At 39.3% G+C, this 26,492-nt stretch overlaps 2 protein-coding genes across 3 annotated transcripts in view; one reads left to right on the top strand and one right to left on the bottom strand.

Annotated features, from left to right (window-relative positions):
• ctnna1 (catenin (cadherin-associated protein), alpha 1) overlaps positions 1-26,492 on the bottom strand; it is an 84,234-nt gene that overhangs the window by 23,746 nt on the left and 33,996 nt on the right. For both annotated transcript variants that reach the window (XM_022205942.2, XM_022205943.2), the window contains exons 8-13: positions 14,747-14,827; positions 14,288-14,440; positions 6,647-6,739; positions 5,795-5,951; positions 4,853-5,053; positions 2,292-2,443 (exon numbers count right to left, since the gene is read on the bottom strand). In XM_022205942.2, the coding sequence (XP_022061634.1) occupies positions 2,292-2,443; positions 4,853-5,053; positions 5,795-5,951; positions 6,647-6,739; positions 14,288-14,440; positions 14,747-14,827 (837 nt within the window). The remainder of the gene's footprint in view (positions 1-2,291; positions 2,444-4,852; positions 5,054-5,794; positions 5,952-6,646; positions 6,740-14,287; positions 14,441-14,746; positions 14,828-26,492) is intronic.
• lrrtm2 (leucine rich repeat transmembrane neuronal 2) lies at positions 18,787-24,868 on the top strand. Its single transcript, XM_022205945.2, has 2 exons — positions 18,787-19,511; positions 20,134-24,868. The coding sequence occupies exons 1-2, from the start codon at positions 19,508-19,510 to the stop codon at positions 21,768-21,770; spliced, it is 1,641 nt and encodes a 546-aa protein (XP_022061637.1). The 5' UTR covers positions 18,787-19,507; the 3' UTR covers positions 21,771-24,868.

Raw genomic sequence — 26,492 nt, 5'->3', positions numbered from 1 at the left:
GCAAGATCTTTCATAAATCCTCTGTTCGTTTGAACACACATGCAAACCTACACACATCCATTCATCCACCTGGTAGCGTTCGGGCAACCCCATAGGCCTGGTGTTAACAGCTTAATCAATCTGGATAACAGGAGCGGAGCTGGGGCAGATGGAAATTGAATGTAGTTCTCAGGCTTGCAGTCCAACTAAAGAATGCCAATTAAACTCAATCCTAAATCAGTTGCTGATTATAATGCAAATGCTGCATAATGGTCCATCTCTCATTTGTTTTCTTGTCTATGTCTGAGCAGCATTATTAATGGGAGCCCAGGAACAGCACTACCATCAACACAAAATGTGATGTCAGGACTAATGATTCCAATTCAAAAGATTAAAGTGTTGAAAATAATGGAAGATGGCATAACACAACCAACCAGCACGTTGACACTCAACACAGCAAGTATATAATTAGGCACCGCTGTATATGAAAAGTGGTTTAAGCAAATCAGCTTACTTCCTATATGAGAAATTAAATTTGGCAGCTTCAAGTTGTTAAGCCCGTTACACTGTAAGGCCTTAAGAACGGTACTTTTCTTTCTCTTTACAGATGCAATGGGTTTTGTTGTCAGCTCATTGTCAGTCAATTAGGTAACGCTTCAATGGTACCCAACTACCATCTGTCGCAGTTATGGTTCTACTCAAGCAAAAGCCATTAACGCACAGACAACTAAGGCGGTTGTTACACTAGATTGCAAGTCTGGTCAATTAGGTCGGCTCATGCCTGAGACAAGTTAATCTCTGGCTTGAAGGACCGCACGTATACAGTTTCTCACATACAATTAAAAGGAGCATCTGGTGCAGAGACCACTCGCATGCGTTACACTACAGTAACCAAGGACTCCCACAATGTTGTGAAGTGTATGGCTACAGCTCAAATGCTTTACATTAAGCCACGTCCATTAATGTCTGTTAATGGTCGAAGAAATCTGAGCCTTTACACAGGATTTGTGTAGCCTACAGCTTCTTAATTTGATGAAAGGCAAAACTTTATGTATACTTAAAAACAAATCTTGAAGCTAAGTAGCATTATTTACTCCTGACATCCTGGAACTTCCACTGCCAGAATTTAATACAGATGGGAGACAATCATTAAATCTAAAAAATATGTATACTGCTGCTGCTACTTCAAGCTGCTAGCAGGGTGAACACCAACACATGACATGTTAGACCAGGGGTGTCAAACTCCGTTCCTGGAGGGCCACTATCCTGCATGTTTTAGATGTTTCCCTCTTCCAACACACCTGATTCAAATGATCAGGCTCGTTATCAGGCTTCTGCAGAGCTTGATGATAAGCTGATTAAGCAGGACAGTGGCCCTCCAGGATCTGAGTTTGACACCCCTGTGTTAGACCCTCCAGAAAAACGCGATTATGCGATCGCATGAATTCCCACATTAATCACCAAAATGCGGCTGATTATGCGGGGGTCAGTTATTTCCCAAAAGGCCCCATAATTCCCGCAAAACAGCACATAATTCCCGCAAGAATCTCACATTTCCACGAAAAAAAAAGAGAAATATGCGGGTCCCGCTTGATTTCACATTTCCGCATTAAATGAGAAAACTATAACCAATATAAATGGAGTTGTGAGTGAGTTTTCATGTGACGCCCGGCCTGACGTCATCAGTACACACACACACACACACACACACACACACACACACACACACACACACACACACACACACACACACACACACACACACACACACACACACACACACACACACACACACACACACACACACACACACACACACACACGAAGCACGAGCTGATGCGGATCGCGGCGCCAGTGTTGCCAACTTAGCGACTTTCTTGCTAAATCTAGCGACTTTCCAAAGTGTCTTTGCGGCTTTTTTTTGTCAAAAGCGACTAGCCACCAATCTAGCGACTTTTTCTGCCGTTTTGGAGACTGACAGGAAAACTCGGATCATTCTGCAGTTACTGTGTTTTCAACAAGCAGCAGGTGCTGCTGTGAGCTTCTCCCCCTCCCAAAGCACAGGCTGTCAGTCCAGTAACCCCGCAGCAGTCCCAGTGTCTGATTAGAGGACACATCCCTCCGCGGCCAGACGGCAGGTGAATCGCGCATATTTTTGCATATTTCACAACTATTCGCATACTTTGCAACTTTCCGCAATTTCCCCACATAAAATGACATAAAAACCCCGCATATTTATTCGCATAATCAAGGATTTTAGCCCGCGTTTCTCTGGAGGGTCTAACATGTACAGAAAAACCTGTGTAACTTACTCTGATCATGAGGACAGCCTTACGAATGTCCCGAATGCCATCATATACCAGGCGGGATGCATCAATGAACTCATTCTCATCCACAGGTTGTGAGGGATTTGCACTCAGGGCCTCCACTGCAGACTCCACTTGTTCTGTGAACCGTGGCATGACTGAAAGAAAGAGAGGCGAAGGGTGGAAGGAAGCATGGGAAAAGAGAAAAAAGGCAGATAAAAAAATTCAGCCCTAAAATACAGAGAGGAAAATAACATGACTACAGACAGCACAGTGTGAACAGTGTTATACCTCATCAATATCTGAAAAAGTCAGAACAACATGTTGCATAAACCCACTCTCTCTAGCTACCACCTCCAACACATAACCAAAACAGAGCCTGTGGGTTTATGAAATCATTAGCACTAAAGTGTGAGAATTCACCATAACAGTTCACCTTGGTTCAGCTTTGTGTTTTATGACATTCCTCTTGAAACTGCAAGTCATCAAAGAGTATTTGACATAAACCATCAACAGTAAGTCTACAGGAAAAATATTGTTTTGTGAATAATATCTGTGACCTCAAAGACACTAATAAGAACCAATTGTGTTCTGTTAAAAAAAAAACCTTAAGCTGAACTGAAGATATTCATCTTTGAATGAATAATTAAAAGGTGTAGTGATTAAATTAAACTGACAGATGGGAATTTGCTCTGCTACTCTACGTACTGCCTTCAGTAGTTGCTTGGAAACATTAAACCAAGCTAAAGAGAACAAATCTTTGATTTGACATAAGAGAAGGCTTCACAAAGCTGTCCCAGCGGATATGTACTCTTCCCCGCTGACAGTTATAATATATACAACTGCTCTGGACGGTTCTCTGGCACATCTGCATTATTATTATTTCAGATTTAGTATGTACGGTTTAGCTAGCACTGGATGTAACAATGTAGATGTGGAGAGAGGAAGCAGCTGGATCAAGAAAAATAGAGGATTTGATTGTGTGCTTACAGACTCTTTAAACCTGCAGGCTTCTGTATATAAATTATGTTATAAAGAAATGTGAATGTCTGGTCATGTTGGGATTTTTACAGTCAGACATTATTATCTTTAGTCTTTCACAAACGACTCAATTCACAAAGCAGTAATGCTGCATTGGTATCCATGTTAAATGGAAAGCTAATGAACTCTGCGGCTGTCACACATCTTGCAAACAGCTGCTGATGCAGAGACTTCAAGATGTGTTTTCACTGTGGTCAATATGTTGCTTTTAAATGAATTGCAACTAAAGGGGAAGACATTTGGACTTTAATTCAGAAGACATTCCAAATAATGAAATGAACTCAAGAATTCAAAATTCTTAATCTTATTTACCTTGATCACCTTATTGTCTGACTGAAGTGACAGCAACAGTCTGTGTGACCAGCACTTAGTGGCTCTCTGAGCCTAGAATGAAATGATGCTTGAACTGCAGCCTGCATTTCCTGATTGTTAATAGGCCCACCCACAAGAAGCCCAAACCATTTTCAAATCTGACAACTAACAATTAATTCTGCCATTTTGTTAGCTTTCTGGTGATGGAAGCTAACAAGCCAAAAATATTACATTATGTGGCTGTAATGACTTGGGTTAGTATATTTAATTCTATCTGAAAAGTGAACAGCTACTGCTGTGCAGTCTAGTAAAGTCAGTTGAGACAGAGATTGGATAGCTCAGTGTGGCATATTAAACAGTGCAAAGGCGGAAAATGGTCTCAGCTTGAATTCTAGCGGTGCTAAAGTTTGCTTTTTGAAATGCCACTAAAACTCAAATGTACAATAATTTGCAAGGTAACAACAGCCACATTAAGGGCAGACCTCTGAGAAACAAGTAGACATTTCAGCATGGCTTTGGTACAAGACAACAAAGCAGGTGTGAAGTGAACTACCCATCAAGATGGATGGGTCCAGGTAATTAAGAGGATGCATCCACACTAGTTTACAATGCCTGCCTCATTGACAGGGATGTTTGGCATCTTGTCTCATCACATTGTGCCATCACTCAAGATCCCTGGAGATCCCACCACATTATATTTTTATGCAGCATTAGCATTCAATCATTGACATTAGTTATTGAAAATAAAGCACAGATTCTTCCATTTTAAGGTATCCATGAACTTCCTTGTACATGTGCAGAATTAATATACAATATGCTACAAAAATTCAAAAGTTGAGAAAGTAATTCAAGTGTATCTAATTAGGAGAAGAAAGAGCTTTCATACGCTGTCCTTTAATGCAATTAATATTACTAGAAATAACCGATGAAGGCCAATCGAAATGTTGTATTTCCAATTAACTTCATTGCAAGTAAATGACAGTGTATGGGAGTTTTCTCTACTCTTAGCTACGGATATTTCTTCCTTCACATATCTACAGGTAACCGTATTTATACGTCTGCCTTGACGCTCAAGGTGGTGTCTAAGCTCCAACAGTCATTCTTATCTGAACACCTAACAGGTATTTCATAGCATTTAGGTATAGATGCCAACTACTAGCAGGATTTAACATAAGTGTTCCTTGGACCATTAGATAATTATGTTTCTGCGGTACCTGTGTCAGTAAGAAGCTTGGTAGCCTCCAAGACCTTCTCTGTGTAGACTCCAGGTTCGTAATTGTCCATTTCAGAAGTGACAACGTGGACAACTCTGGCAGCACGGCCTCGAATGGCCCCAGCAGTACGATCCAAACCATCGACATCCTTTTCTTGCAGAGCGATGACACACTTATTCACATCTTCCAGGATGTGGTTCTCTGGGGACATGAAACAATGTGCGGCTAGTAGTGCATACTTTGTAGTTAAACACGTCGAAAACAACTTTGAATAGCAAGAAATGTAACTAAAATGATATTTTAATTTCTTCCATCCACAGCATGCTTCAGCCAAAGATGAAACATGTCTATAACTAACAAAAAAAAAAAACAGTCATGAAATTTTCAGTCTTCATTCGCTGTTTGCATAGTCCTGAAACTAGAAGGGCCATTGTGGAGCTCCAGTACATAGTACGGAGGGCTGAAGACAAATTCTCACACTGCTTATTAATGGGGTGCCTGTAAAATGCAAATGTTCACTGTGTAAATTACAGTCCATCCTTGGCTCGAGGTGAGAGAAGTCACTCTGCTTAATGCTTAATGAGAACTCTTTAAGGGTATGCCCGACAAACCATTTGTGTGCTTAAACACGTGACAGGAGGTCAATTCCCGATGTAGTTCTGCTGATGCTTCTGTGCTTTGCTCCGTAGAGCCCAATCAGCCGTGGTACAGATGACTCTCATCAGAAAAAGACTAGCACTGCAGATTGTTTAAAGGTGTTTTACCTCCTACTAAGAATGGTCTTAAATTGTCTGAGCAATCGTAATACTGACCAAAGGGTTGTCTACCAATAAAACATGCACTGCCTGTTCTTACAGTTTTAAAGATGCAGATCATTCCAACAGAATGAAACACTTCTTTTGCACCAGCATGACTATGACATGCAAAATAAATACCACTTACCAGACACACAAAGGAAGTCATCAATCGACGTTATGTCATCAACGGCATCAGTGAGGACGCGGACCTGCTTCTCCCACTGCTCCTTGAACAAATCCATATTGTCCTGGGCCACCTTACTGTTGGGCTTGGCAGCAAGGGCCAACGCTGCATTAATCACCTGTAATCACCCAATTACAACCATTAAAGCTCAATTACAGCATAGCCCTCAGCCACAACATTAGCATAGGTTGATTGCACGAAACCCCCTATTCCCCCACCTCAACGTGAGGATTGCATCAGCAGGCAAATTCATTCCTTGGAGTGATTATAGACACAGAGTGCTCTGAAGGACTGAAAGGAACAAAACTAAGAGCTGCTTGTTTTGGGGGAAGAAACATCTGTGGATATCAAAGCTCAGGATGAATGGAAGTCATTAGATGAGATTAAAAGGAGCAGCAGCAGCACAGTGAAGAGAGCTGGCATGGCCTACAAGTACAGATGAGGGGCTGGTAATTAGCATGGTAAGGTGTGTGAAAAGCCAAGCTCAATGATCAAAAGATTGACAAGCAATTCAGATCTTTTATTTGCATTATGATTTATCTGAATTTAACCCTAATTTAAGCCCTAATTAAGGTGTGGTACTTGCTAAATGGCAATTTAAAAATGTGGTTATAGAACTAAATGCCTGCACAATAAGAAAAAAGCTAGACATGTGATTTTAATCATTGTCTGCTGATGCCTGTAGGCTGTAGAACGCCATGTTTTTTATATTTAGAAATTCCTTGTGCTAGTATTTAAAGACAATGGTGCAAGCTCTCAAAGATGTTCACAATCAGTGAGCTGGGTAAAAGCTGGGGCAAAACAGCTAGGTACCTGGGGGCACAGCGTTTCCAGTTGAGATGCTGCCATGCGGACCAGCTTCACTCCCTCCTCATTGTTGGAAATAGAGCATGCCAGGTTGGCCACCTAAACAGAAAACACAAACACTATTTTTTAGCCAAAGACAGGGGACTCTCAAACAGATTTATTCTGAGGAAAACAAAAAAAGCAAAACATAGAAACATAATTAAACTTGGATAAGTTCATTATGGTAGCCTGGTTTAGGGATTCTTCTCTATCAGAAATGGAGCAGCTCTGCAATACAACTAATCCCTGTGGAATACAAGCCCACTGCTGAGGATTAATTTATAAAGCTGCTAAAATGATACAATATGATGGCACAGAGGGAGGAACCAGAAAAGTAGGAGGAAAAACAAAAGCAAAGCTATTGAATGAATAGATAAAATAAAAGTTCTGCATTTCTTTCCCTCCCCACCCCCAAAAAGCAAATTTCACGACATGCAAATATACTGTATGTTGTAACCGTTAACTCAAGATGTGGTTCTTCTAGATTGCCTTTACACTCCTGGTGAAGAAAATATTCCTGACACTTTCAAAAACAGACCAGCAGAATGAGAACTGGAGCGCTGAGCTAAGCAAGTCTCGCTTGCAGCTGTCAACATTTATGGTTTGAGAGTATATTTTAATGTATTGACCAACAAATCAAGCTCTGCTACAATTATTTCTTCATATTCTTGCATCTTCCAGAGTAACATTATGCATGCACTCATATTCACAAAAATTTAGGTCAGAGACTTTGAAGATTCCCATTTGTTGGTTGGGATGTGCTGGCAACAATACTGAAACAGAATGGATACAAAGAACTGTGCCAAAATGGGATTATCCAATGGACAGAAAATGTGCTGAAACATAATCAATTACAAAGGCAAAAAACAACTCATGACGGCACTATATCAGGAACGGGGACTGCAAGTTTGTTTTTGTTTTTTTTAACAGCTTGGGTCTTATTTTCAGTCATCAATCTGTTATATTTTGCTTGCAATTTTTACAGAGATCTGGGTCACAAAACAACATCAGCAGTAAGACATCTCCCACAATGTAAATAAAATACTACTTTTACCATAATGTCTAAAACTGAGAGTGACAGAACTGTCAGTTATGATCATACACTGCACTTAAACACATACATTCACAGCCATATGTCAGATTTAAACAAAACCAAAGCAGAGAGTTGCATTTAGAAATCAAGCCAATGTTTTCGATGGCCAGTTTGGGCATTAATTTTAAAACACTTTTCTTACTTATTTAATTACTTTCAAGTCAAAATGAGACAGGTTTATTTGTAATCTGTGGGATATTTGCATTGCTTGTGTCCTTCTCAGGTATACTGGGTTCTGGAATGGGATGGTTTGAGCTGGTAGATAAAATACTACTAAAAATGTAAACATGCCCATAGAAGAAGGCCTGTTAAAAAAAAAAAAAAAGGAAAAATGATTTTCCATTAAAGAGCTGGTGGAGGAATGCCTCACTGCCTATAGGAGTGGAAGAGTGACAGAGTGTGAAAGATCCTCTCCTCCTCAGTCTCTTCAATTCCACAAGAAGATACCAGCCTCCACCTCAAATTTCCTGAGCAACTTTGCTGATGAGAAGCACTGAAACATTGACATAAACACATTACTATGCAAACACATGCAAGGACCACAGGGAGAACATTCAGTAATCCATGAGGAGGTGTGACAGAGTGGTTACACAAAGAAAAGCTGGCACTTTGTGGAAAGACCTGTTTTTGCTTTCATGATCTTTCATCGGCTTTTACTGACTCTCACTGTGAACCACTGGGAAAGCAGCCATTTCAGCATGAAGGGACAATGGAGGAAGCCCAACAATGAAATCCTACCCTCAAGTCAACAAATGACATTCTACTTGCAGTACAAAACCATTTAAAGAGTCAAGGGAGGCAGACTTTGCAGAGTCTATGCAAACAATTCCCAAAGTACACCTATTTAAACTCTCACTTTCTTTAGACAGAAAAATACAACAGCAGCTTTGTCAAGCTACAAAGACATGCCGCCCTATTATAATCTCAGCATGTCTTCACTAACACTAAAGATCCTACAACACAACCCTTTAAAGACAAAAGACCATCAATTGTATGCATTTTACTGACAACAACAAACATGCCTCGTCATTTAAAATAAGAAAGGACGAGTAATTCAGATATTCTATTTATGCAGATACACAAAAGACAGAGAATCCTACAAAATGTAACTTCATGGTCTTGTCATTCTGTACTATTCTCACCAATCCACCTCTGGAACTCCTTGAAACCTTGGCCATTTTCTTAAATTGCCAACCAAAAAAAAAAAAAACAATTTAGTCTATAAAGCTGCAAAACTAGAGCCAAATTGAACATGTTGGGCTCATTTGATAAGAGACACCTGGGAGAAATTAAGGCTCTATATTCTTATCAGACCAGAGCAAGAATTGAAAACAGCAGCAAAACTAGACTACTTCTGTTGATTTTTAATCTCTGCCTAATCAAAACCATAAATTAGAGAGTAAATAACAGCCTTACAAATAATGAATCAGTAAACACTGATGTTATTGAACCCGTTCTTTAAATTCTCAGCTGAAACACAGCCAAATGTGATCCAACAGAGATGATGCACAGAGAAAGCTACACTCATTTCAGTGAATGCGCCACACATGGTAACCTTTGGAAAACGTTGCCGGTTTCGTTTTTATAACAGATATGGCCTTGTCGCAGTATAGAAAGGTCCAGGGTGGAAGGGGATAGCGAGCAATCAGTGCACTGCCGTAGCAGAAATACCATCTTTGTGAGTCTATGAATAACATGATGGACCTTGTGTAGATTTTAAATGGAGGACATGACAAAGCTGGTTTGATCAAAACATGTTCCACGACTGTCTCGGTATAGAGACCATCTAGGTAGCAGGGGGCTAACTAGCAATCAGTTCACTGGCTTAGTGGAAATGCTATCAGTGAGAGTCTATGAATAAGATGATGAACCTTATGCAGATTTTACACACATGAAAAGACAAAGAGCAAAAATTAGAAACATGTACTACCGCTGCCTCAACATTCCAACAGTATGTAGGTTCAATAAATCACAGCATCTCTCATATCATGCCACACAAATCATATTCTTCTTTAGAAACATGTTAACAACCACTTTAAATGCTTAGAAGATCCAGACAAAAAAAAAAAAAAACTCAAGGAAGCAAAGCTAAACAGGGGCAGATACCAGATCATATATATTTCTCTTGGTTGCCAGGAGCAGAGAGAACACAGGAGGGGGAGGAATATAATGTGTTTTGGTAGCTAAAAATGCAATATCATCATCACATTAAATAAATCAGTGGTAAAAATGTGAGGTTGTATTCCTTTTATGGTTTCTCTCCTAATAAAAAAAAGGCTGGGAACTTGATCAAACTGTGTCCTGTGATTAAAAACTGACATGAAATTAGCTTATTCTACATTCTTGTTATAATTTTAACAGAAAAAAAGTCTTCCATTATTTTATTATCACAGGGAAGACATAACATTTGAACATCCATTAGTTAACAAGTTAAATCTTCTGTCCTAATATATTAGGACATATGTCTGTTAAAATGCATGGAGAACAATTTTAGGACGATGTTCTGACTAAAATACTGAGTAGGATTCCCCCAGTAAATTCTGGCAATGCTGATTACACTACTCCATTGGATCAGTGGCCCATTGAGGCGTCTCTCCACCTTGACTTGTCATGTTGCCCATCTTGGACTTATAGCAGCTTTTTTTAATCCCGAAGCTCATAATCACAAAAGAACGGGCACTCAAAACAAACATGAACTCATCGAAATAACATAAACTAACCCCCTATCTGATGTCACTGCTATCCCTTTGTCTGGTTGAGAAAACCCCAAAGCTTGATGCATCTCAAACTGAATCCATGTCTTTATTCCTTTCATTCTCTGAATATGGGTCAGTCATACTGTGGCTTTCAAACAAATGTGTGTGAACTAATGGGCCACTTGCCGTAGGGCAGCCTACACTTGCACAACTCATGATGTCATCCAGACAGAGCCTCAGACTGACAGCTCTTTGCTGTTCCTACCACTGAACAGAGGACATACTGCACATTCATTCCTCATGTGATAAAGAACCAAATATGTTGTTACCTTTCACTTCAGGCATTGCAACTCCATTTATTTGCATCTATAGTGCTTGGCAATGGCTCTCTTCCAGGGCAGTTTATAGCACAGTTCAGTGTGTACTTTGCAGGATGCATTAGCAGGGAAATGTCAACCATTTTCAGTCAGAGGTGAAAGCAAGGAGTTCTACTGTGAATTACCTATTGCTCAGTCGACTGCATTGATGTTGGCTTGCAGTACAGGAATGTTTTTCCTGCAAAATGATCGAATGCTTCACTGTATACTTATGCCATTCATATTAGCTTGGGCTAAAAAAAAAAATCGAGAATCTAAAATGACAAAAAACAACACTGGCTGCTCTGAAAAAGGTGACAGTTTCTTCCAAAATGCGTTAAGACATGTAGCTTCCACATGTCAGGGCAGATAAAGTATAACATAACTACATCAGCTACTGAACAGGTGGTGAGCTTGAAATTTGTGGCTGAACGCAATAATAGTATTTTATAAATGAGATTTTGGCTTTAACAATGACCTCTTCAGTACACTCAACTCACAAACCCATATACTAGCTTCAATTTAGGTTAACAAATACGCTTTCAACTGAGATTAACTCAATTGTGCATATGCTCTTGTCTCTACTTTGCTTTTGGATGTAATCTTTTCTCCTCTACAAATTACATTTAAACATAAATTAATTTGGTTGTCTGCATGTCTTTTCTGTACTGCCATTATCTTGAAATTCCATTAGAATGTGTTCATGACTTCTATACAGTTGAGTGGGGCTTTAATAGAAAACAGAAATGTGAACTTAACTGTCTCACCATGATTTTTTTTTTATCAAACGGGAACACATGCTTTTAAAAAAAAAAAAAAAAAAAAAAAAAAAAAGATACCTTGAGGTTTTCAAACTGTCCCCAGCACACAGTTTGCATTACAATGTGTGCTACTGCACTTGCAAGGAATCATAAAAGATCTGAGTTTAATTCATAAGAACTTTGCAGTAACAACTGAACTAAGGTACCAGGCAGATTTAGATTTAGTTAAATTCTTAAAACTTAACTACCAGCATGACAGAGGGGCGGTCTTGTTTTTAATTAACTCATGTCCACTATACCAATATTGGCTGCAGTCTGTTTTTCTTAATGAGTGAAAAATGACTTTATTTTGGCCCTAAGTTTAGTTAAAACTGAAACGAAAAAGCAAAATTGATGATGCATCACATTAAGTTAGTGGAATTCCAGTTTAATCAGTTCTAACAACAAACCCAATGCTCGCATGTTATTCCAGTGATCCTCTTTGGATATGTAACGGGCATTTCTAATTTATGTGACAAAATATTCTTTTACTGATGAATATTCTAGTAAAAATTAGACCAAGTAGCAGCTCAGTTCTACTTTGCAGATATGCAGACTGTGCAAGTAAAATATTTAGGTTTACGTCACACAGTGTTTCCTTTATATTCATTTAGGAGTGACGGACCATCATTCCTAGATGCTAGCCGCCGCTCCTTCAAATTTCTTTTCTTTTTTTATTGTCGCAAATACACCATCGCCGCATGTCTCCACCTTCGCAGCAGAGTCCTGCACTAGGTCGGGTACTCACGAGTACTGACGTAAACTACAGATAACTATGTTGCTCAGTATCTACTCTGATACGTCGAGTTAATAGGACGTGAATTACTCGCGAGAGCGTGGCCTTCAAAATGACATCATGTCAAGCACTCAGGCACCAGGTCAGAGTCAGAGGAGTGTCGTCTTGGAAAATAGGGCAGCGACTTACCAGAGAAAAGGCAGACTTAATGACTTAAGATAACTCCTAATAGATTTCACAAGTTAAATAGACATTCGCAAATTATTGAGTCACAAGAGTGAAAACTTTCACAATCAGCCACTACTTGAACTATGTGACAGTATTTCTTGCAGTGAATTTTTTCTTCTTTTATTTAATTTACTGAGTACAGTTGTTTTGTCACATATGCTGCTGAAAAGCAATTTCAAGGCCTGTGTCCTCCATGCTTGCATAGATGTCACACAAAATGCATATTTCAATGCAAACACCATCAAGTTCATTGAGAAAGGAACTCCAGTACATTAAGCTGTACTTAAAGACTTATTACTAGAATTTGTCAGTAAATAAAAATCCTCTACAACATGAGTGATTTTTAACCAAAGCTGTGCATTCTGTTCTGCCTGTACTTTAAGTGTTGGGAGCAGAAGTAGCACCCAAGCATTAGCAAAGTCCACCGATGTCATGCTCCAATGCCACATCTGACACTAATGCCTTCAGCAGCTACTTCAGGGTCTACTCCCCAGCGTGGTCCCCTTTTCCCACTGATGCTTCAGCGGTTCCCCTGGTGAATGCGCATGTTGCCCTGCTCTGGCTGGAATAACTGATCCAGCTACACTCGCAGCTATCTGCCCATGGTGAGAAGTGACTTTGAAATGTCAGCATATGACGCTGTGACACAGACTGTAAAGAAATTAAAGGAAGGACCACTAATGAGCACAAGAAATGTTTCTGTATGCTTGTTGCCTATTCAAGTCTACCCCTGCTTTGCTTTCTTGTTGCCATACATACATTACTACAGAATTTTAAAAAAAAGAAGAAAAAAATATTCCTAAAACTTGCTCCTCTGTGCAAAAATCACCTTATGGTAACCCAGAAGCAATTCTTAAATTACTTCTCCAGTAACTGATTTAACCATTAAAAATTAATCTCTGTGTTTTCTAATTCCCATATTTAGAAGTTTGGTGTCCATGCCATAAAATAAATGTCGTTTATGCCTCTAGGATAAGCAGATCTATGAAGTATTTGCTTCTCTCCAAACACCTATCCGTACTTACAGCGGTGCAAGCACAACCAGCTCACTTATGACGCTGTTGTAACATTGAAAAACTACTGTATGATGCACAGTTGCAAGCTGCAATACTAGAGGAATTAAGCAATAACTAAATTAAGCATACATGTCTGAGCTGGAAAACAGTTCAGGAAAAAGTATAATGATATGCAAAAACCCACTCTGCAAACAGACAGAATAGGTTCCTCAGATTTGATTACATATGAAACTTTTCCTTGAGTTGTGGCTGTTTCACTCCTTTGGATCTGCTTAAAAATTTGCTGAATTTCTCTATAATCCTCCAGAAGTGTTCTGTTTGTCAGCTCAGTACTGTATCACAGCATCCGATTTGATCCAGCAGAGTTCTGAAGTGTTTTGTCTGTGTCAGACATATGAACTGAAATCACTTAAATGTGCATGGTTTTGTTTTAATTACAGAAAAAAAAAGACCCAAAATTGTGTGTTTTTCCAGGCACTGTAATCCTAAAGTTGTATCACAAGAGTATCTCTTCGAACAAAGCAATAGAGAGAACGAGGAAGTAGAACGTAGAATGAAGACTGAAGCTTCCTGTAAGCTAAACTAAAATGTCCAGAACTGAGGAGATGGAAAGAAAAAATGTCACTGTTCTGTATTTGGGTCAGAGCCTGTTTTGACTGTGAAAGCGTAAAATATTACATTACCTCGATCAACTTGTTGGCGTGCTCACGGAACACCTGTGCATATTCCTTTACTTCTTTTTCATTGCCATTCTTGGCAGCTTCAATCAGGACCAGAAGGGGAACATTGGTCTCCAGGAAGGAGTCAGAGACATGGTCCATCACAGCTTTACGCAGCTGTGAAATGAGAAATTAAGAAAAGAAAGGACACTGTTAAACTAATATATAACCTGTGCATATGGCCTGATGTCTTGTTGTACAGCTTGTTGACGTGACTACATAGTGCACTTTATTTCTTATACAAAACAGATACCAGCCTTGAAAGGACAGCTGGACAACTATTTTAGCTGAATGGATAAAGTATTTGTTTTGGTAGCAATCTCTTTTGATATCAAAGGTTCATTGAGCACAAACATGGAGGTTTAGAGGCAAGTTGAACAAATAGTGAGGGGGGGAAAAAAATCAAGCTTGAGCAAAACAAACCTGTCTGCGAAGGTCTCTGGTCTTCTTTGTCATCCTGTCGATGGCTGTGTTCAGAGCATCACTCCTGTCCTTCCTTCCCGCCTGAAACATAAACAATGAGAGGAATTAGTGAGGAGTGCGGTGCAGCGGCAGCTATGTCGACAAACAAATTTGCTGCGGAAGCTCATATAACATATACCCTGATAAGCCTACGGATCAGATTGAATTTAATCAATCCGTGTCCCAACCTGAAAAGATTAAATAGTCTAGACTTGGCAAAATGGAACAAATCTGCAGACACACCATTGCATCCGATCTCATAATTAATAGCATCGTTCACAGCTTTAAATCATCTCTCTCTCACATGCTTCCTTTATAGTATAATTGCTCCCTCTTACTTGGTGTCTTTTTTAGTTAATTTTTTATACATTAATAAGCTTGTTAGATAAATCAAAATGTTTTAGTGTTATTAAGCAATCCATTTTGGATTTTACTTTATGTGTCTCTGCTTTCTAAAATGAAAATAAAAAGGCAAAAATTCAAGTCTGTTGTTCAAAAAAGATAAAAAGTCAAGACTGTTTCAAGAGCTTCATGTGGGCAATTTATTATGCTGTGAGATGCTAGTGGACACAGAATTTATACTTTGTAACTCAGTGGGTGAATAATCCCATGGCAGATAAATGAATAATTTGTTGATTTGCATGATGCAATCATCATGCAAATCAACAAATTATTCATTTATCTGTATGTACTAGGTTCCGGTGAGACCAAAACTGATCTGTGAATATAAGTGCAGTTACTGTTCTGCAGATAGTCAGTTTGATCCACGTATAATTTCTGTACTCTACATAGGCCAGCTGTCAAAAGTGCCCCACTGACCTCCAATAAACGCTGGAATCATTTCCCAACCCACAGCACAGTGAGCGATCCATGGAGCACAAAGCAGCAGCAAACAGTTACAATTAATAATATACACTTAAAGCATGCACTGGGAGAAGGGAGTTGGGTTAAAAAACAGCTGATTCGCAGTATATCAGTGCTATAATTCATGTGCACTACATCCTCTTAAGTGCTGCCGTTGGTTGCAAACTGCATTCAAATCCAAAATGATATTCATGCATGAATCGAGAAAGGCTAATTCTATCCAAGAATTCCTGCCACCACAGCTCTCTTGGTGGATGCTGCACACAACATTACATAATGTATCACATTAAACCATTAAGAGCAACCTGTGATGCAGGCAAAGTTTCTTATTTACAGAACTACAGAGCTGTCACACTTGAAGTCATTATAGTTTACATTCTGTTATATTTACAATTCTAAGCATTCAATAAAGACAAAATGTCATTCAAGGCTCCTAATTTGAAAAAAGGGGATTTTGGTGATTTCCACCACTTTTCATTTATACCAACATCAGCTCCTGGAAGCAGAAACTGTATAAAAGCCGTTTGGACTGGACTGGTTACTGTCAGAGATGGCTTACAACATTACTGCTACTGTATGCAAGACCATGTTTGGAAAGTCAGACAACCTCACAATCATGTCAGTCAAAACACTTGCTCTCCCTGTAGAGGTAAGTATTTTCACAATTCTCCATTCCTAGGGTGCAAACAGCAGCTTGGATGCCATTTTTGATTGAAAATGCACAACTGAAGTAAAAAAAAAAGCATACTCAATTGCATCTACATCAGAATGGAGACAGTGCACTGTTTGCTCATAAATTAATAGTAGCTGTAAAAAGGCTGTGACAACAACTAAGCACTAATGTAGAGCAACACTAAAATTAATATTTTAATCTCTCCACATAGTGTAGAGATTCTCATCTTCAAAGAGAATATGTGGAAGGTTACAGTTTCTTACGCATGAATAAATGTGTAAATAACATACATTGCAACAGTTTAGCCAGTAGTTACACAGTGAAGTGTTACGCAGTAGTCGATGCCCAAATGAGTGCAGAAATGTTCAGTTACATTCTGCAAACTGCTTAGGCATTAGTAGAAAATATAAAACTTGTAGGAAAGATGGAGAGATTGAGTGAGAAAGAAAAACAGAGAGTGACAGATGCAGCGATACTGGAGAATCATAAAACTCGAGCAAAATTAGATGAACAGCAAAGGGCAACAGAGAAAAGGCAAATAACCAGTTGGACTATGGGCTGTTCACCCCCTTTACAATGCTTAAATCAAGTGCAACAGAATACCAGGATGGTGGTGGCATTGACCTACCCCATCCTCCACTGCCCTTTGCCCATTGGGGGGTTGTGCACATAGTTAGGGGCCAGGGAGCTCCAACACCACTAATCCCCTGTGATTTTGTGCCGGCTGGATGCAGTGCTGTGTAGGGCTTTAGCCTGCTCTGCCCCAACTCTTTCAATCCTATTTCATTCATGCCTAGCCTATATTTCATTTCCACGCCAGAGGGTTCTAAAGCACTTCTTCAGGTGCTCATTATGGAGGCAGTTTCTCTGCGGCATCTTTTATGATACTCAGGTGAGTCTCTATCCATCTCCTTTAGGACAGTTTTAGGAACATCCCTTTCTACAAAACCACTAGTCCGCTGGATTATTTCAAAAATTCAATGGAAATAAAGTATGCTCCAAGTGTCAAATGATCACAGAGCTCCACAACATTGCTCTTTAATATTTCAGAAAGCTCAGTTAATTGAGTGTCCATTTATAATTTCACCTTTTTTTCCTTTCACATTTGCTTTTCAGAAATCCTGTATTGTCAATGAAAAGCCAGCACACAAACACAGGGAATATCTCTCCAAGGTTTAAGTGTTTTTCCCATGTATTCCTTTCACCCATTCTGCAGAATGGTCCACATGGGAGTCTACCACAATGCATGTGCAGAATGACAGCAGCTTGCAGGTCAAATGGCTTGGAAAGTCAAAGCCAGACGTGTGAAAGAGCTGGAAACTGCTGTAATGAAGTTAACTGAGGATTTGAAAAATGTCAATATTTTTTTAAGTTCGGCATGCAGTTCAGAGACTTTGTGAAACAAGGTAGATTTGCAGTACTCGAATCTGACGTTCTGAAAAATACAAAACCATTTTTTCCACTATCATTTAAACAATGGACATTCTAATACTGGATTTCAATACATACAACTGATTGTAACAGGTCCAACAGGATTCTGAAAAAATAATTTTACTGTAGGGAAATTAAATTAGCACATATGAATCACGTAGGGGAACCTAAGGCTGGGTTTTTATAAAAGATGTAAGAGTAAAATAGAAGGCAAAATACGACAGAGAGAAAAAGTTAATGACAATACTATCTGTGCGTCATGCTTTTTTCTTCTATGTAGTCTTCAAATCAAACTTACTGCAAATGCCCTCACAGCTCACACAGCACAGCACATTAAATAATTGAAGACTGTAAGGGCTAGAAATTAACTACAGACATCCCATTCTCCTCAACACTCTAAATGGTTCTGAAATATTGTCTTCTTTTAACAAATCTACAAATCTAATTTATTTGTTCAAAGTCTGAAAGAAAATAATTGTTTGTTGCTCTGATCTCACCTTGTGCTTCACATCAGCAACCAAGTATTCAGCCTTGTCCATTACATTTTAAAAGCTAGTCTAATTAAGCTTCAGAGCAGCTGGCCATACATTGGATGCCAGTGCTCAAAAAAGACACTGCACTCAAGATATGTAAATTATGAATAAAAGCTAGACTTAGTATGTTAATATTAACATAGTATAGCCACTCTTGTGCAGAGATAAGGCTATGCAGAACACCTTGCTCGTGTTTTTGTTGTCTAGAGCCACAAGTTACCAACTATACCCGGCACTGTTATGTTATTTTGTTTATGTCTCTCGCATACATTCATACATAGTGCCTGCAGAACAACAGCAAGGCGAGGCTGAGATTTACAGCTGTGGTTAATTTCAACAGCAAGCTGCCGCAACACGTTCAGGATATCAATATTCTGATGGTGACGAGCCAGTGGGAGGGAAGGGGGATGCAAGGGGGAGGTGGAGGAAGACTAAGGTGCACAAGCACTGTGTATGAAGCAGAGAGCAAGTGACTGAGCAAGAGAGTGAGAGGGTGTTTGTGTGTGTGGGAGAGAAAAAGAGAGAGAGAGAAACAGTAGTGATGATCGACGCCAGGCTGCCACCACTCTGTAGCAGTGAGTGGCTGCAACAAAAAGCACAGAATAACATCCCTGACTCCCTGCTCTGCTTTTTTCTCTCTCCCTGCGTCTCAGCTAGCAGACGAGGGCTCCGCTCACAGCTCTGCAGAGGCTATGCTGAGACTGAGCCGGCGTCGGAAGCAGGATCTCTGGCTGCCATCAACAAGTTAGGGTTGGGAGACCACAGCAATGAAAGAGAAACACTTGATCTTCAATTAACCGTCTGAGCTGACATCATTGCGGTGGAAGGGAAACAAAAGGGTAAAAAAAAGAAAAAGAAGAAAAAGGGAGAGGGGGGGTCTGTTCGCTGGAGTCGCTCTGGATGCAACTGATCAACTTAAAAAAATATATATAATTATTTATTTCAAGGATTTGTGGGTTGAAGGAGAAAGATTCAACCTTTTCTTTGAGCTTGGATTTTAAAGGACAAAAGCAACTAACAGGAATAAACATCATCTTGGGACATGGAATTTCATATTTTGTTTCAATTGGGTGGGTTCAGAATTGCTATATTTCCAAAGAGGCTGATTCCTTTTGTGCTTACTCAAAAGGGCTTTTTCCCTTTGGATTTTTCTTCCATCTGGTTGCTCCAAGAGTCTGCGGAAAAGGACAGTTGAATGCAGCCTCCGATGTGCACAAAAGAATGGGTAAGTTAGCTCCTTTTATATGGCAGATCTGGGCATGAATAGAGAATACAAGTAAGAGTGAGCAAGGCTGAGGACTAAAAGCTCCTCTGCCAAGTCTATTTACTGCAATGGTCCTTCATTTTCTTTGAGTCACCGGCACACAGCTTGGAAAGACATACGATTTAAAAACCGTTAGTATTTTACAGATGACCTCTCAAGTGATAAAAAAGCTATTTAAAAAAAACCCTAAATCAATTTTTTTATTCAAAAGACGACAGCAGATGCAAGTCATTTAAACAACAAGCAGCAAAAAACTGACAAATAAATGACAAGGAAATTTGTATTCAAGGCGAATTGCAGAGCACAAAATGCCAAAGAGGCTAAATATAAACAGTGCGAGCAAAGTCCAGCTCATGCATGTGACTGATCATTAGATGAATAAGTAAATGACATCTCCATCCAAGTATTATGTTTACATCAATTGTGAAAGTTGCCAATGCAAAATATTCAACCGCTATATGTATGGTAAAGACTGAGAGCATACACAGAAAGCACAATCGCCATCATAAATTAGTAATAAGTGCTCTGCAGAGATTAGCTTTCCCGCCCCACAGTTCATTTTCTTGTCTTTGAACCCACCCAGGTTTCCATTCAAGGTGGCCATTGGTGGGACTTGCACCAGCGGCCGTGTGTGTGATCAGCATGCTCCTAGCGTGCCTGCTGTCTCCTGCATCGTGCACAACCTGCCCTCAAAAATGCCGCTGTGAGGACCTGCAGTTCTACTGCGACACCCAGGGGCTTACGGCACCCCCAGATGGTGTGGACAAGGGAGCCCTGGGGTTGTCACTACGCCACAATAGCATCACTGAGCTCAGCCCTGATCAATTCTATGGCTTCAGCCAGCTCACCTGGCTGCATCTCGACCACAACCAGATTACCACAGTACAAGAGGATGCCTTTCAAGGGCTCTATAAACTGAAGGACCTCAATCTGAGCTCCAACCGTATCACCAAGTTGCCCAACACAACCTTCATCCACCTCATCAACCTCCAGATATTGGACCTGTCCTTCAATCAGATGACTGCATTGGAACCTGAACTGTTTCATGGATTGAGGAAGCTCCAGATACTCCATCTCCGCTCCAACTTACTTCGCACCACACCTGTTCGAGCATTCTGGGACTGCCGCAGCCTGGAATATCTGGGCCTAAGCAGCAACCGTCTACGGAGCCTGGCCCGGAATGGATTTGCTGGGCTCATCAAGCTTAAAGAGCTCCACTTGGAACATAATCAGCTGACCAAGATTAACTTGGCCCATTTCCCTCGTCTTGTTGCCCTCCAGTTCCTATATCTGCAATGGAATAAGATCAGCAACCTAACATGTGGCATGGAATGGACCTGGACCACTTTAGAGAAGCTGGACCTGACAGGAAATGAAATTCGTGTCCTGACGCCTGATGTATTTCAAACGCTGCCAAATTTAAAAATTTTGCTGCTGGATAACAATAAACTAAGCAGTCTGGATCCTCAAGTCATGGATATGTGGCAGTCTTTGGGTACCATTGGGCTGTCTAGCAACCTTTGGGAATGTACCAAAAGGATTTGCTCTCTGGCCACTTGGCTAAGCACCTTTAAGGGAAGGTGGGAACATTCCATTCTCTGCCATAGTCCTGAATATGCCCAAGGTGAGGAAATACTTGATGCCGTTTATGGATTCCAGCTTTGCCAGAATTTTTCAGCACCGGTTGTTCAGACCATTAGTACGACCACAGACGCTACTACAGCTGCAGAGATGACAAGCTCCTTGTTTGGAATTATGCAGCCGACCCCCACACAGGACTATGCAGAGGATTTTGGGAGCTTTACCACAGTCATTACCACAACAACCACGACACAAACACCACGCACTGCTCAAGCAACCACTGCTCCATTGGAAGAGGCAGCTGTAACGGATGATTTCTCAGCTATGGACAACACTGTTATGACTCATAGGGTTATCATTGGAACTATGGCCCTCCTATTTTCATTCTTTTTCATCATTTTCGTTGTGTATATTTCACGGAAGTGCTGCCCTCCCACCCTGCGCCGGATACGCCACTGTTCGGCGATTCAGAACCGCAGACAGATGAGGACCCAGCAGCGGCAGCCTATGGCAGACCTAGCCACACAGGTACCCTATAATGAGTATGAGCCCAGCCATGAGGAAGGGGCACTCGTGATCATCAACGGCTATGGGCAGTGCAAGTGTCAGCAACTGCCTTACAAAGAGTGTGAAGTATGAACTCTTATTTATTCCTAGAGCATATGGTTTGTCATTTGACCATTTCAGATGATACAGGGTTTGCTTTTTTGATTTTTTTCCAGTTTATGTAAAAAGCATAATTTCTACAAGTGAGATTTGAGAATAAGTGAGAAATGTTGAATGCTACAATGACAGAGGTTGGACAGTTAAGGAAAGATGTAGAGATAGTCACAAATTTATTTTTCTATGAATGCAAGGTTGTTCATATCAGGCAGGGGCAATCATTTTAAAGAAGAAAAATTGTAAACTGTGAGATTTGTCTCCACATTGTCTCTATATTCTGCAGCACAGAGAAACTACTTCGCCAAATGGCCCTCTGCTAACAGAATACATTAAGTGAAGAAATGTGATTTATGTCGTATTTCTTTTAAAAAGTAAATATTTGAAATCATGTTTCTAACTGCACCACAGGCACTGTAAGCCAATCACTCAATCACTGGGGAAATGAATTGGATCAATCTTTAGGATGTTTTGTTTGATAGTGTCATGTCTATGATACACTGAAGGGCACGAAGACCAAACACAAACTCTGACTGTAAAATAAATGTCATTATTGTTATGTTACAAATAAAGATAAATTCTCTATTGGGAAGAGAGAAACCCTGAAGTTCTATTCAGTAAACACTAATGATATTACTTTTACCAGATCAGACATGATTCAGTTAGATAAATCAATATTGTTCCATCAGATCAAAAGGCTCTTAGTGTTCCCTTCTTAAAGAATATATTTGGGTGGCCACTTAAAAAAAAAAAACAGCTGCACTTAGCCAAAAAGAGATTATTATTTTGTTTTTAGAAATTTGGATTCCTTCCAAAAGTTCTTCTGTGTGGAAATGCAACTCAAAGTGTGTACCGAGAATGGAGAATTTATGTTCAATTATATAAATTGAAAAAATTACCTCTTTAATCAGACGTTAGCTCGTAAATGCAATGCTGTTATGCAGCTGACTCAAGTTGTTGGATGTTTGAGCTCCCACCCACAAGGGCCAATCGCCACAAATAAATTTTCGACCTATGGGACACACTAAGCATTGTTCAACTGTGGTTAATCTTCAATATACCACACTGCTTAGCTTAGCAAAAACTCATGGTTGTCAACTTCACCTTAGACTTTCAGGACAAATTACTAGACCTTTAATGTACAATGATCCGTACATGGATTCTCAATTTCTCAAATGCCATACAAAATGTGACCACAATATTTCTTAACCTAGTAAAGTACAATTTGCTGATTTGCTATTATATACCAGGATCGATATACAGAGGAACTCGTGTGAAGGTGGCAAGTGAAAGGGCAATGAACAGTGCAAATGCATTTCATTCTGAAAATAAAACCTTTCCCAGTAGCCCACGCTCTTTACCGCTTCCACACTAATCAGGACTGACAGCCTCAAGATTGAACCAATTAAGGCAAGGCAAAAAGAATCTAATATTCTGTCACCCACACCAGTGATCCAGCAACATTTAGCTGTTCAACCACTCAAAAATAGTTCTAGTATAATCATCCTTGACACCAAACAAAAACATCACTGACCCTTTTTTTAAAGACATTGTTCTTGTTGGGGAATTATCATTTCAGTCTTGAAAATGCTTTTACAGAGAATAATAAATATTATGACAGTTCCTAGGTTAGCATTCGCAAGTGTCAAGTTAAACTGCGGTCAATACCCTGAGAGCAAATGGAGATCCACTGATAAGCAAACAGCAAGCCTGGGTCAGGACACATTTGTATGCAGCAGGGAGAGGATGTGCATTAGCATCAGACTAAAGCTGCTGCCGCAGCTTCGCACTTCTTTGTGTTCAATTTGGTAGTGGGGGCAGGGTGAGAGAGAGAGAGAGGGATTGAGAGGAATTGATGGGACGACGGAGAAGGGGTATAACTACGGGGTAATATCTTAGTTCATTAAAACCAATGAGCATCCTTTTGGGCAAGTAAAGGTAGTAAAGAAAGGAATAACCGAATAACAGCATCTTGGGCTTGAAATGCACACTGACCACACAGCAGTAATAATTTCATTCCTTGTCAACTAATGAGCCATCCAGTGTTTGAACGTCAAAAAATTCAAATCAAATTCTTAACACTGGAAATAAGAATGACATGTAATCATATTCTTGACTCCTAACACTCTTTTTTCCCCAACTTTTAGATATGCTTATCAAAGTCGGCAATTATGATGGCAGGATGCTTCTGAGAGTGTAGCACCTTCATGCGAGACGTTTGGTTTTGAACAATTAGGATGCAGTTTATTGGCTGATGCCCCCTAGAGGTAGGCAGAAGGTACCATTTGTGGCTTCGTCTCTATTGAGCTTGTCAAAATTTGGCTTCAGACTTCTAAATGAATGCTTGTTTGTCAATGTGTTCCAGCACATGCTCATAGGATGCCTAAAACAACTTAAAAAGTGCTTATGTAAACCAAAAATTGCTACACTTCATGTTTGAATTCAATGAAAACCCATTGCATACACTGATCATAACTCCAAAGCACCTCCACTTTCTAATTTAGTTTTCTTCCAGCTTCGCACTGCTTTTACTATTGCCCTTCTAAACTGTCTTGCATGTTCAAAAGTCAAATTGAGTTGAGTATTTCTGAATGTCATTCAGCAAACGTTATGGAGAGACCTCATTTTTTGATAACTCCAAAAATGGAGATATATATGGAATTCTTATAATGCTCTGTCGATCATTTGACATTTCACTGTTTAAGACTACGGTTGTACTAAGAGACTGAAAATCCACAAAATTTGTAGAAATATGCATCCCTTTGCACTCTGGCTCTTTGTTAACTGTTTTTGTTTCCTCTTGTCATCCTCTAGCCCTTGTCCCTACCCTGCCTAAAAATAATTTTAAAAAAAGAAAAGAAAAAAAAAAAACAAGTGAACCAATCCCCTCTCTCTTACCCAACCTCTTTGTGCAAAATGAATGCTTTTCTCTTCCCATTTTCCTTTTGTATTGTAATATGTACAATTTCATATCTGTATAGTGGATAAGATGTGCCAAACTGAAAAAAACATTGTCCCCTCAAAACATATATTTTTTAAATAAAATGGTTATAATTTACAAAGTGTTTGCCAACTGATGGATGCTCACAACTTGGTTTTGGTCTTTCATTACATTTTGGTTCAACGGATAAATCTTTAGCTCACAAGAAATCTTAATCAAACAATTAAATCCAGCCCTTGTTAAAATTACCATAGCATATATTTTTGCCCATACACTGTTTAAAGCACTAAAGGATGAGGGACTAATGTGATCCCAACATCTTTCAACCAAAATGTGAACAAAAACATAAAATCATTTAGTTCACAAGTCACTGAGAAATAAATTCCAATTCCGATGTTGTGCAAAAGTCCTGTTTCTGGGTTATACAAGGAAGAGTAGCATGAAAACCCTTGCTTTAAGCCAGAGTGATGCTGCACTTTTTAAAGATCAGAACAGGTAATTTTAAAAAAAAAGGTACATGCTATTTACTGTTAGATTTTGAAAGCAAACGACTTTAAATCCACTGTTTTGTTTTTTACTAAATGCCACAAAATAATTAAAACATATCTATCAGAAGTTCTAAGAACCCATGGCCATGTTGTGAAATTGCTGATTTTGTACAGTCAAAAACTAGAAGGTTTTTTAATTTGTAAAATTTCGTTAGAAAAGTGTTTGTTCACATTTGGAAACAGTAAATTATTGAGTTTTTTTAACCACACTAGATTGAATAATCATTTGTCCGTTTTAAGCCTGCATTTCCTATGTTCAATAAGATTTGGGACTAATAGTATTAAAGACAACTAATAATTGTAGCACCTTAGATAAATTGACCATTTGGTTAATTTAGTCCATTTCAATGATTAAATATTTTAACAAATGAGTATGAGATTTATTAGACGTGAGCATTGCAGAGCAAGTGCAATAATACCTACCGATTAGCAGAGGATCTCAGCAACTGAGTAAGATCAAAAATGACTCAGAGCACATTGCCCACTGGATTTTGGAAAAGGGAGCATTAAAAAAATAAGTACAAAACAAGCTTTGCACTGATGTGGGCACAGCAGAAACCATCTGCAGATACAACCTTGAGTTTTCAAACTAATTCAATTGTATACATACTAGAAAAACTTTCAAGAAGTGAAGGTGGCTGAAATGAAATAAAGAATGCCATATTTCAATAAATGTGCAGACAAATGTATACATTTTATGTAACCCAGACCTGACATTAATTGTTTGCAAGAATACAAAGTTCAAAGCCATCTCTTCCTATGCCAATAAGGGAGACTTATGTTTACATAAATGCATTGCGACAAGAGAAAAAAACTACGGTACCTGGTAAGTGGAAGTCACTCTTCAACTATCCTCACTTTTTAACAAGACATTTATATACAGCATATGACATCTAATGGATGGAATGCTTTCTAGAATGGATTCTAGTTTGTAGATTAGCTAGTTTACCATTCCATGAATTTCAAAAATTAAGTCAACTGTGTAAGGAACTGAGTGGCAAACCTTGTTAAAAAGGTCTGAATTTTCTGTTTATTAAATACCCTTTTTCGTTACGATTTGCTACACTATGACAGTTTAAACTTAACAGGAACAAAGCTACATGTACAAGATGGAATCTAAAGCATATAGGATTCACCACTGTTAATTGTGGGACCTGATTTTAATATTGTTATAGTCAGTCTTTTTATGAAAATGAATACAAGTTCTATTCA

The sequence above is a fragment of the Acanthochromis polyacanthus genome, chromosome 10 (assembly GCF_021347895.1).
Source record: "Acanthochromis polyacanthus isolate Apoly-LR-REF ecotype Palm Island chromosome 10, KAUST_Apoly_ChrSc, whole genome shotgun sequence".
Taxonomy (NCBI): domain Eukaryota; kingdom Metazoa; phylum Chordata; class Actinopteri; family Pomacentridae; genus Acanthochromis; species Acanthochromis polyacanthus.
The sequence above is the reverse complement of the archived record's forward strand: the minus strand, read 5'-3'. Positions and strand labels throughout refer to the sequence as shown.